Source organism: Porites lutea, chromosome 14 (genome assembly GCF_958299795.1).
Source record: "Porites lutea chromosome 14, jaPorLute2.1, whole genome shotgun sequence".
Classification (NCBI taxonomy): Eukaryota; Metazoa; Cnidaria; class Anthozoa; order Scleractinia; family Poritidae; genus Porites; species Porites lutea.
Genome location: NC_133214.1, coordinates 11701434 through 11713061, shown reverse-complemented (window position 1 = coordinate 11713061; position 11628 = coordinate 11701434). Strand labels below are relative to the sequence as shown.

Sequence of the window (11628 nt, the reverse complement as noted above, 5' to 3'; positions counted from 1 at the left end):
ACTCACTAATAACGGTTGTGTTTCTTATTTCGCGGCTACTTTGACTCTTTACGTTCCCGTTTCTGCTAGTTTTGCTTTTCACGAAGATTCTACTCAAATAAACTGTTATGTCTTTTATTAGGAATGGTCCTTTTCATAGCTCACAAAAAATTTTAGTTGACTGGCAATAGCTTAACCTTTTGTTTCTATTTTAAACAAAGAGGTCATGTCATTTTAAGAGAATAAGAAAACTGCGGCAAAGATCTTCAAAGCCGCGTACTTCTCAGCTTGTAAATGTGAGAGTCACAGAAATGTTCGAGTCTCAATCTGTATGCTTGTTCTTTTTTAGTTCATGTGTACAATCTGTTCTTCAGTGGGGTAAAGAGTGACTCAGACCCTATCGTGGTAGTAAAAAGAGAAGAGGGCAGCAAATACAAAGCGACGCGAAGAACGAATCAGTAGCCCCTGAAGAAAAGGAAATCACGCCAAGATGCAAAAGATGACAAACTTTTTCACAGTTAACATTTCTATGCGTAAAATGATATTACAAGTGGAATACTCTAAAAGCATGATTTATGAAATAATAAAAATTTTCAGAAGAATAACTTATTTCATCCCGAGATGATCCTAAGACATCCATTTTGCCTTAGAGATACAAAAAAAAGGTTTATTAATATTTAACTCTTTGAAACAAAGAAATTAATTTTTAACTTTATAGTTAACCGTAACTGAAAAAAATCAACCGATAGCCGTAAAAGAGCCAAAATTTTAGCCGATAACCGTAAATACCACCACCCCATTGAGACCCTCATATGGCGATCATATGACAAGGTGATTTCCACTGCCCTCGACTAATGGCAGTCGCAGGAAAAGCTGGTTTGAACTGGTTTGAGCAGTTTTTGTTTGCGCAAGCGTCAAGGCCCTCGTGCAACGTCCCGTTAACGCAATCCAGGCAGATTTCGGGCGTATGGAAAAGCCAGAATTCGGATCCGGAACCGGAAGCGGAGCCGGAAACGGAACCGGAACCCGAACCCGAACCCGAACCTAAGAAATAAAAATTGGAGACGTTTCTGTCTTGAGAGTGTCACTAACAATAATTGCTCGATCAGGACTTTTCATCCCCACATTCATGATATTTATTTATTGTTATTATATTTTTTACTGTCGTATTTTTTGCGTACGGCGCAAAATTTTTCTTCGAGAATTTCATATACGCGTGAGCGTTGCAACTTGGGATCATGATTGACATGAGTACTCCTCCTCCCTTTGCCGCCTTCCCCTTACAATGGATGAAACACGGAGCCCTTTTAAGAAAAGGTACGAGTAAGAATTTAAAATTTTTTATTCTTTTCCGTTTTACTGAGTTTGAAAAAATGTTACCATTTTACAAAAACATATCTGTTTTTGTTTACGGATCGCCACAAAGTGACGAATCAGGAAAGTGTCAGGAGCGTATAGTTCATACTGCAATTTATTCCCATGTCTCTGGTTACCTATCTGGTTGGCAGCATGGTTTTGTTAAAGGGAGATCTACTGCTACACAACTAATTTTGACTCATCATAAGTGGGCGAAAACACTTGATGAGGGACGCCAAGTCGACGTAGCCTTTTTAGACTTTTCTAAGGCTTTCGATCGTGTTCCCCATAATGTCTTGCTGCACAAGCTTTGTAATCTTGGAATATCTGGGAATTTGTTGAACTGGTGTAAAGACTACCTTAGTAACCGAACTCAGAGAGTAGTCATAGATGGTTGTTCTTCCTCTTTGTCGGAAATCCCTTCCGGTGTACCACAAGGCTCTATCCTTGGGCCATTGTTTTTGGTAATCTTCATCAATGATTTACCAGATGTAGTCTGTTCTGATAATACCATTGCACCGTATGCAGACGATAGTAAGATGTTTAGAGTAATTGACTGTGATGAAGATCTGATTTACTTCCAAGAGGACGTACTAGACAAACTCCATCAATGGAGCCAACGTTATCAGATGGACTTCAACACTAAAAAGTGTAAGATCATGAGAATCACTAGGAAACAAGTACCCTTTACTAACAGTGTGCATATAAATGATACCGTTCTTGAGGAGGTTAAAGAATTTAAGGATCTCGGAATATTGACTGATTGCAGTTTATCTTGGAACTCTCATACTGATATGATTACTGCTAAGGCAAACAGAATGCTGGGCCTAATAAAAAGAACGTGCAAGGATCTCAAGGATACAGCCACTTTAAAGACCTTGTTTTGTTCCCTCGTCAGATCTAATTTGGAATACTGTTCGGTTGTCTGGTCTCCCTACACAAAGAGAAACATAGACAAACTTGAACGAATTCAACGTAGGGCAAGCAAGTTTATTCTAAAATCCAATGATCAATATGATATTCGTCTAAGAGAGCTCAATTTGTTAACCCTTGAACAGAGACGTTTCTTATTTGATGTCACTTTTTTGTTTAAGGCCCTCAATTGCTATATGGATGTGGATTTTTCTCAATTTTTGGATTTTTATTGTCAAGAGGATCGCTACAAATGTACTTAAAAACAGTTTCTTTCATAGGATAGTGGATAAATGGACGTTCTGCCGTATGAGATCCGCTCTGCTTCAAATGTCTACATTTTTAAATCCAAAGTTATGAAATTTTTATTGCAATGTAAATAATATATATTAGCTTGTATTGTTTTTAAAGTAATAATAATGCTACAAGTAGTGTTTTTATATTTTTTTTATATACATACAATATATTTTTTTATATTATGTATTATAATTTATCTTAAATAAGGTGATTTTTTTTTTTATAGGGTCGCTGTAACTCTTTTACAAATCGTCCTTATGGCCTTTACCTTACTGCCATTAAATTGTAATAAATAAATAAATGTGAGTACGTGTGAAAATGTGAAGTTGTTGTGCCTTGAATTTATGCTCGAGTCTGCGGCGGAACAGCATGGGCTGATTCTTTGAATTTCAGTGGTTATGTTTTTTTTCTTCCAAATTCATATAAATTACAACTGAATATTTTGTTTGTTTGTTTGTTTTTTGTTTTTTTTTGCAAGTCACTTTCCGAATGTTAGTATATCTTTGGCATCACGATCACTGTGCTGAAAATTTCTCAATGATAACAATGATAACAGAGGACGCCATCTTGAATTTTATTTCCACACGCATGGGTATATCGGGAACTGGGTTCAATGCTTCCCAGTTTACCCCGGTCTCAATTCAAGTTCCGGTTCTGGATTCCGACTTCCTGCTTTTCCATACGCACCAGATTTCTCATTCACATGTATTTTTCCATTCTTGTGGTTACTGTATTGTGAGGTTCTTATGATGCTCGACATGCTCGTTTGCAACTCAAAGAAATTTCAATTTCTGAATGAACTGCATGAATTGAACCAAGCATTTTTTCATTCGCAGGTCGTAAACAGTGATCGAGTCGAGCGAAAAAAGAATGTGACCAAAATTTGAGCAGCTAAAAAGGTAAGACGCTGTTCCAGTGTCTTTTCTTATTGTGTCCGTTAGGTTTATCAGTAATTCAATTATTTCTAATTCTATGAATGACCCTTGACAATTAAAAAGAAGCTTTAAACTCTAACTCAGAGGACAGCTGATTGTGCAATGAATGCCTTGACAAAATGCAGCGCAGAATATCCTGTCAGGTTCTAGCAAAATATTTCAGTCATCGAACATAAACAGGGGCGCCCAACGTCAATTTTCGGAAAATATCTGTTTGGAAGACGATTTGAGATCTAGAATTTTCGGAACATTTTTTGTAAAATTTCTTGCTTGCCTACCTCTCCTAGGATTTTCGAACATCTAAAAATTGGTGTAATTGCCCATTTTTAACGGATTTTTACCCTATAAAGCTCACCTAGAATTTTCGGGAGCCTTTTTACTGGCTGAAATTTTCGAAAAGGTAAGTTTTGATCCTGATGATTTTCGGATCTCGAGACTTTCAGCTAGGAAATCCGAACAGATGAAAAATTTTTAGGGGATAAAAATATGCCTATATCTACCGTTTAAATACTAAAATACGTTTAACAATGCTATGTTTGAGTGGTTTTGAACTATATTCTCGTTGGGTGCCCCTGCATAAACAGAAAGCCTATTTTGCTCTATGAAAGGATGGCCTGTGAATTACTTGTGTTTTTTCGATTATTTGGAAAGAGTCCTGTTCCTGAAATTTGGGGGAACCGGATCTAATTAAATACAGTGATTGTATAAGACTTAAGCTTAAGTAAATCTCAGATTATGTGTAATTATTGTAAATTATCTATTCTAATTATTGTCACAGCCTCTTTTTCTTTTTTATTTGGCAGATCTATTTTTCTTCCATCCTTTTCGCACTTACAAATTATCATTGGGTTTTTTTTGTTTTTGCAATAACAAAATTGAGTGATGACAGGCATTCGTTGAATGTCCATTCTTGTGACCCTCTCTTTTCAGGTTGATAGAGTAGGCTTATGATGATGGACATTCATTGTTTGTTTGTTCTTGCAACCCTCTCTCTTCCTCTTGGTTAAGTTAGGCTTGTGACGACAGGCACTCATTGGTTGTCCATTCTTGTGACCCTCTCCTGTCAATTTGATATTGTAGGCTTATGATGATGGACATTCATTGTTTGTTTGTTTTTGCGTCCCTATCTCTTCCTCCTGGTTGAGGTAGGCTTGTGGTGACAGACACTCCTTGGTTGTCTATTCTTGTGACCCTTTCTTCTAAGGTTTGTTGATTTGGGCTTGTGACATGGACATTCATTGGTTCTCGTTATTACGAAGTATTGTCTTCCTGTATGTACCCCCCTTCTTTTCCATTTCTCTCACTGTGAATGCCAGTGTTGCCATATCATAGAGATGAAGATGATCAAAAACTTGTTCAGCCATTGTTTGTAACATCTAAATATTATTGTACTGTATATCTAATTCTGCTCTTACAAAGATAGGAGTTTCTATATCATTTTCAACAACCAGACTTTCATAATGCATTAGAGTGGTGTTTTGTATAGACTGTCATTTTCATAGGCGTACGGGCCGGGGGGACGAGGGGGGCTGCAGCCCCGCCAAATTTTGGGCAACTCAGATTTTTTTGGGCAGCACGAGAAAATTGGGCCGAGAAAGCCAGTTTTTAAAGACGTCTGCATGTTTTTATTATTATTTTGAAGAAATAAGAAATAAATATTTTCTATTTGACCTGAAGTCGGCGTAATAATCCAGTTACAGACACGAGAAAGTGGCTGCCTAGCACGTGACGAGTTTCTGCATGGTTATAAGGGAAAGGTATCATATGCTGATTTTTTTCATTGTTGGGCACTGTACTGCAATGGGCTATTTCCACTCGTGAATTTATTAGAATAAACTTCCGCCTAACTTTCTAGAATCATCTCCGCTCGTAGAACGGTGTATGGCGGATAGCGTCAGCAATGGGTCTGAAAGTGAAGCTAAGTGAAGAAGTGGCTGACTAATTACGAGAAGAATCTTATTTTTTAAAAAAAATCTATCGAGCGGTTTGAAAATTATTCACCGATTTGTTTAAGTAGACTGAAATGTTTACAAATCCGCCAACAAGAGCGCCATGATACATACTAATCAAATCCTTCTTTGTAGCGATTGGCCGGAGCTATCTCCATGATCTTTCAACCACTTTTTTGAAAAGATTGAAACTACTATGACGTGAAATTGCATGTCAAAAGCGCATCGTTTTCTACGGATAACAGCCAAACATCAAATATTTCCTTTTTTTACCGTATTTCCAACGATAAAAACTTTATCCCAAAATATCTCGATAACGCTCTTACATATTCAGTTTTAACTTCACGAACATCGAGGCGACTATTGGAGGAAAAAGCTCCCGTGATCGATTTTGGAAGAACAGTTCCCACGGAGAAATATTGCTGCGAGCATAATAGGTAATGGCTTCCTTTCGTTGCTATGACAACTGCGATGTCATTGCAACCATTTTCATACTTTGGTGGCAATTTTTCCAAATGTTTGTTTATGGCGACGTAGTTTATGCTCAAACTTGGCAGGTATTGACCCTGAAAAAGTGTATCGAGCCATTTTCATTTGCCAGTAGGGCCTATGTTGTTGGATCGGCCCTCGTTTCTGTTCGACTGTTTTGTAAACATTTGAACAACTTGCAAAAATTTTTTGGGCAAATGGTTTGCTGCCCCCCCCCCCCCCCCCCTAGCAAAAAATAGTCCGTACGCCTATGGTCATTTTATAGCTGTTTAGTGACCTTCCATTTCTTCAGACTGTGCTATAACAATAAATAATTTTAAATTACAGCGTGTGATAGGTGTGAAATCACAGTCTTGACAGCTACGGTATGGAGAAAGTCTTGGAAAAATAATTTTAGTGCTTTGGTATCTTAAACACATTTAAAAATAACTGCTTTTCGGTTATTTTCGTTTGGCAAGGTTGATTAGAAGCAAACTTTGGGAGGAAGAAACTGGAAACTCAAAGCCCTTAGTGTATCTGTTATACAACTGGTCAATTGATTATGGTGGAAATTAAACAAAAAAAGTTGTGGACAAAGAAAGATATCAATACGTGCAGTCGTTTTGATAAGCTTATAAAAGTTTAAAGCATAATCTTGCCCAACACTACTGTCATATAGTTTATTGTAAAAATATTATTTTATTTGGCTTCTTATATTCCTTTTAATTGTTTTCTTTCAGTTATCAGATGACCGGCATGGTGATAGGGTTCTGAGCTGGGCTAGTAAACAGGTACAGCAGACAGAACAGGCATCAGCTATCATTCTTAAAGATGAATTGTTCCAGTCCTTTCAAGTTGAAAATCCAGATGTCCGTCGTGATACTTTTTTTTCTTTATTTGGTCGATTGGTGGGAAAATCCCCCCTTACTGCAAAAAACGGGAAAGAAATTGGGGTTCTGTCATTTGTCATTTAAAAATAATGAAACAATTGTAAAGAATGTAAATGATTTATTGGCTCGTCCAAGAGATAACTCATCAAAATGTCATAGAAATTTGAGTCATGATGACCCACAAGGCACTATATGCACTGGAGTTAAAGAAATAAGCAATGAGTACCAAGAAGGTACATTTACATCTAAGAAAAGAACGTTTTATGAGAACAACTCTGAAGTTTCTGATGGACCCCAAAGGAAGAATGCTAAACAGGTTGCAAGTAAAAAAAAAATCTAAATCAAAGAAAGACTATCGTCAACTCGTGGGTACGTTGTTTAGAAAATAATCAATTAGTTATCACCTCTGGTTTTCCCACAGTAAATTTTAGGAAATGATAGAAATTCAAATTATAAATATACTATCCTTGTTCTGGAAACACAATACTTTTCTTGCTGTTTATTGCACTTTATTAACAATTTTTTAGGTATATATTTAAAAAAAAAAACAGAAAAAAAAAACAGCAAAACAAATAAGCAAACAAAACAAAACAAAAAAGAAAAAAAAAGGAAGAAGGGAAAAAGAAGGTCGTTAGCAGAAATTGAACCCGGTACCTTCGAGTTGACCCGACCTCACATAGCCACTACGCCATTGAGGATGATCACGTGATTTGGTGAAAAGTCTCAAATTTAATGCCTTTTCCATGGAACTTCCGCCGGCAAACGATCGAGCCATACTTAACCGATTAAAAAACGATTCGAAGCAATCGGATAAAATTAAGGCTAATTGAAACCAGGCTACTGACAGTAAAAAACAATGTAAACACATTTCATGGCAATGAAAGAACATATGCAATACAAAGCCAACACAACTCCTCCGCGAAGTAGGACGCAAAACATAAGCTTATGTTTTCTTACCTCGATTTCCGCTGTTATTTTAAAGCTAATGCTCAAAATCACATCCATTTCCCCCCGTGATCTTGGGGAGTCCTTATCAAGAAGAAGAAGAAGAAGAAGTGCCTTTATTTACCATACATTCATTCATACACATAACCTACTACATTACTACAAGGTAGGAGATCAAGCCAGCGTCGAAGTTGAAGGAGTCGAAGAGCAAATGCTCATCTTCTCGTCAAGTTTAACGCCTGGACGAGTCAAAGGCTCTTGAATCGTACTAATCTGAAAGATTCCTGCGTGTCTTAAACTTGGTAAGACCTCCATCCTGTAACCGTGCTGTAGCGCACGATGCACGCTCCCAGCGAGGAATTTGATGCAACCGAACTTCGGCGAGCGCGTGCTTCTTTGGAAACGATAGATCTTCGCGCTCTCGAGTTCGGACCCGATTAATTACGAAGTGCGTCTACTACGAGTGAGCGAGTGACTCATTTGCATATCCCTGTCCCTGCAATAACTCGTGGTACGCTCGCGCGTACCCACGAGTTAAAAATGGGAATCTGGTGTTGAAAATGCAAGTATATCAAAAGAAATAAGTAGAAAAAGAACATTTGTGTATAAAACCCAAACTACTGAGACAACAGGATCTTCCTATGGTGTTGCTGATTGTAGTGATATGGAAACTGAAGTTTCTGATGAACCAGAAAGGAAAAAGACAAAACAGGTTGCAAGTAAAACAAAATCCAAAGAAGGGGAATCTGGTGTTGAAAATGTAAGTATATCAAAAGAGATTAGTAGCAAAATAACATTTGTGGATGAAACCCAAACTACTGACATGACAACAGGATCTTGTCATGGCATTGCTTATAGTAGTGATATGGAAAGTGTCCGTCATACAGGTCTTGACCATGGGAATGATGATGCCGTTTCGCCCAATGATTATTGTTAAATGCTGGATCTGATGTTGTTGATGATGATGATGTTGCTGTCGTGTCTGAAACTTCCTGGAATGACCCCAGTGATGACATTTTTGGAGCCATCTTTTCGTAGGAAAGATCGTGAGGGCAATATATTTAACCCATCCATATTTTTTAGATACTGGAAAAACGTTAAGGCATTTACATCTCCTAAGCTGCCAAATTGGTATCCAAATCATCGTATATAAACGAGACCGTGGAAAATTTTTATGGCCCGTCAACGTGTAAGAAAATTATTAAGGAGCTTAAGCAACGTGAACGACGACGAAAGAACGAGAACGGTAAAAGGCAAGTGTATACTTTTTTCCCGTCGTTGCACGCTCGCAACGTGAAAGTGCCTAATTTTACCTTTGGACGACGTGAACACGAGACAACGATTTTCTTATCAATTTTTTAAACTAGATGAATTTTGAAACAGCGTATATACAGATTTATTTTTCGCTCCTGTCGCCATCGTTGGTGCCTAAGCTTCCAATTTTTGAGCTCTGCAGCTGTATATCTCAAGCATCTGTAACAGGAAATAAACTTTTGCCCGTTTGCAAAAGGAAATTATATGTTATTTTCAACTATACGTGGTAGATTACATTACTTTTGGATAGCCTCACAGAAAGGTGAACCTTCCGGTGTTTTCTGGGAGAAGTTTCTTTTCTACTATCAGAGGTCTTAGCTTCCCCTTTAATTCGAGAGCTACCCGAAAGAAAGCAAAATCTGGACAGGCATTTTTATTTTTTAACATAATGTATCTTTTGATTGCTGGCTGGGGTCGGCTGGGAACTGACAAAACAAAGTCCGCTGGCTGGGAACATTCCCCCATGCCTGGCTGGGAGCTGGAAATTTTCTCAACGTCATCCTGGGAGTGCGGAACAGCTCTTCTTTTCCCAGCAAGAAAAAAAATGAAAAAATGTTTTCAAAACCGTCTTAAAATGATGTTTTTATGCAGTATTTTGAATTTTGAATAACTGCTGTTAGGTGCTCCTGGATCAACCCAAGATAAGAGTGTGTTGACGAGAAAGGTAATTATATCGTCATGCAGATCCATAACCGCTCATAAGTAATCGAGAAAAAACCAATGATAACGTCGGCCACATTTCAGGACAGAGGCAATAGAGTAGCCTTTTTGTAGCCGCTTTTTGCAAGAACGAGTTTTATTCTTTGTATTTGGGATGAAAAAACGAAAACGATAACAATGCGTAATGATAGCGTAGATAGAATTATTTTACCTTTTTTTTCACTGCTTCTAGACTCTCGACTTTCTTTGTCGCAATTGATTGACGAAATTTTGAGTGGTATTGATTTCGAGGGTGACGTGTAAGTAGTGAATGATGACTTGCAACTAGGCCATATGTCTGATCTGTTAACAGAGAGATTAGGAGAAAATATTGGTAGCAGGTGGAAAATAGCTTTGGGTTGCAGTCGGACTTGTCACTCGAGGCCTAGGAAGAGAACTTTGAACTGCACAGGTGGCTCTCAAAACGTACTGGGGAGTGAAGCACCCAACATCGAGGAGTTTAAACAAACTTGGTTGCGCGGAGTAACTATTGAGAAAAGAGGGAGAAAGGGGGGGAGCCTCTTGGGCCTGAGCTGTGGAACAAGGAAAATGACTCTATTGTAGTAACCTTTCTTCAGACGACTGTTTGAAAGTGACAAAGCGAAGGATCTTAACTCCCAGTCTTAGCTAGACCTACAACCCCGGTAAAAAAAACTATGAACACTTAAGCTTTTTCAGTGAGATTTTTTGGGCATGCACATTGCAGACCCCTAACCCCTTTTCAGTGTTGTTAAAAAGCGCAGTTTGGGAACTTTTGAGCAATTTTCAGCTATAGGGGAGGCGAGAGAAATTTTCAAAAGGGGGTTCCAATTATTTTGTCCGGGATAGATCTAGTTTCGACTGCCTGGGGCTGGCTTCTCTGATCAAACCTGATCGACAATTGTACCAGCAAGATTGTGTCATGAGGTTCTCATCGGTTTCGGACAAACCTGAGCTGGTGATATTCGTAGTTATTGCAAGAAATATAATGGAACGAGGCTACTGAAGGGAATCAGCGTGTGCCACGAAGTCGGATGGGTGTGACTGGAACATAGGATGGGTGTGACTGGATCAGTTTACATCCGAAGCAGCTTAGTATCGCGCGCTTTGCCAAACGTCTCCGACAAAGTTCTGTCTCACGGCAGCAATAGTCAGCGACACTTCCCTATATTGTGTACCCGCCTGAGCTTGAATTATGAGTTTCTCACTAAACACTTCTTTGTCAGTTAGAAGTTTCTAACTATACACGCAAACGTTCTCTTCAGGAAGGTAGATTGAGTAGTCACCATGTATTCGTCCTTTACATTCAAGTATGGCCCTTGTTCGTTCGTCGGAGGCTAATTGAGCTCCCCTTTGTCCTATACAATACAATACTTAAACAAAACGATACATCTCTCGATAGGGGAATCTAGAAGTCATTCCTATTAAAAGATTTCCCAGAACTGATAAAAGAGAAAAAAATTAAAATCTAAAAACTAGAATCTAGAAACATCATTTACAGAGAAAAAATCTAACAACTAAAAACTAGAATCGAAAACAATTAAACATATTTACAATAATATCAATTAATACCAATTAATATAAATCCTCATACTGTTGCGAAGTTAAGGCCACGATCCTGCGTGTACAACGTCTAAAAGCAAGTTATTCCATACAACGATTTGTACTAAGAAAGATCAGAGTATTTGTAGCAATTCAGAGTGGCAACTTTTACATGGACTGAGTTTATGATCGTGATTGGCTCTAATTCGATAACACTTAGTGAGCTCGAAAAAATCCGCACTAAACTAGAGATAAGAACTCTCTACGCTTCTCCAAAGTTTGCCAATTCAGTAAGCGACAGTGAGCTCCATAGCTCATTTCTCCGCGCTTTTGTTTTAAGGCTAACTGAGATGCTCTCCTTTG

At 38.2% G+C, this 11628-nt stretch overlaps 1 protein-coding gene across 1 annotated transcript; it reads left to right on the top strand.

The window, feature by feature from the left end:
- Positions 1-1724: 1724 nt before the first annotated feature.
- On the top strand, positions 1725-2510 carry LOC140923934 (uncharacterized). The gene has a single exon (XM_073373950.1). The coding sequence runs from the start codon at positions 1875-1877 to the stop codon at positions 2508-2510; it is 636 nt and encodes a 211-aa protein (XP_073230051.1). The 5' UTR covers positions 1725-1874.
- Positions 2511-11628: the final 9118 nt, after the last annotated feature.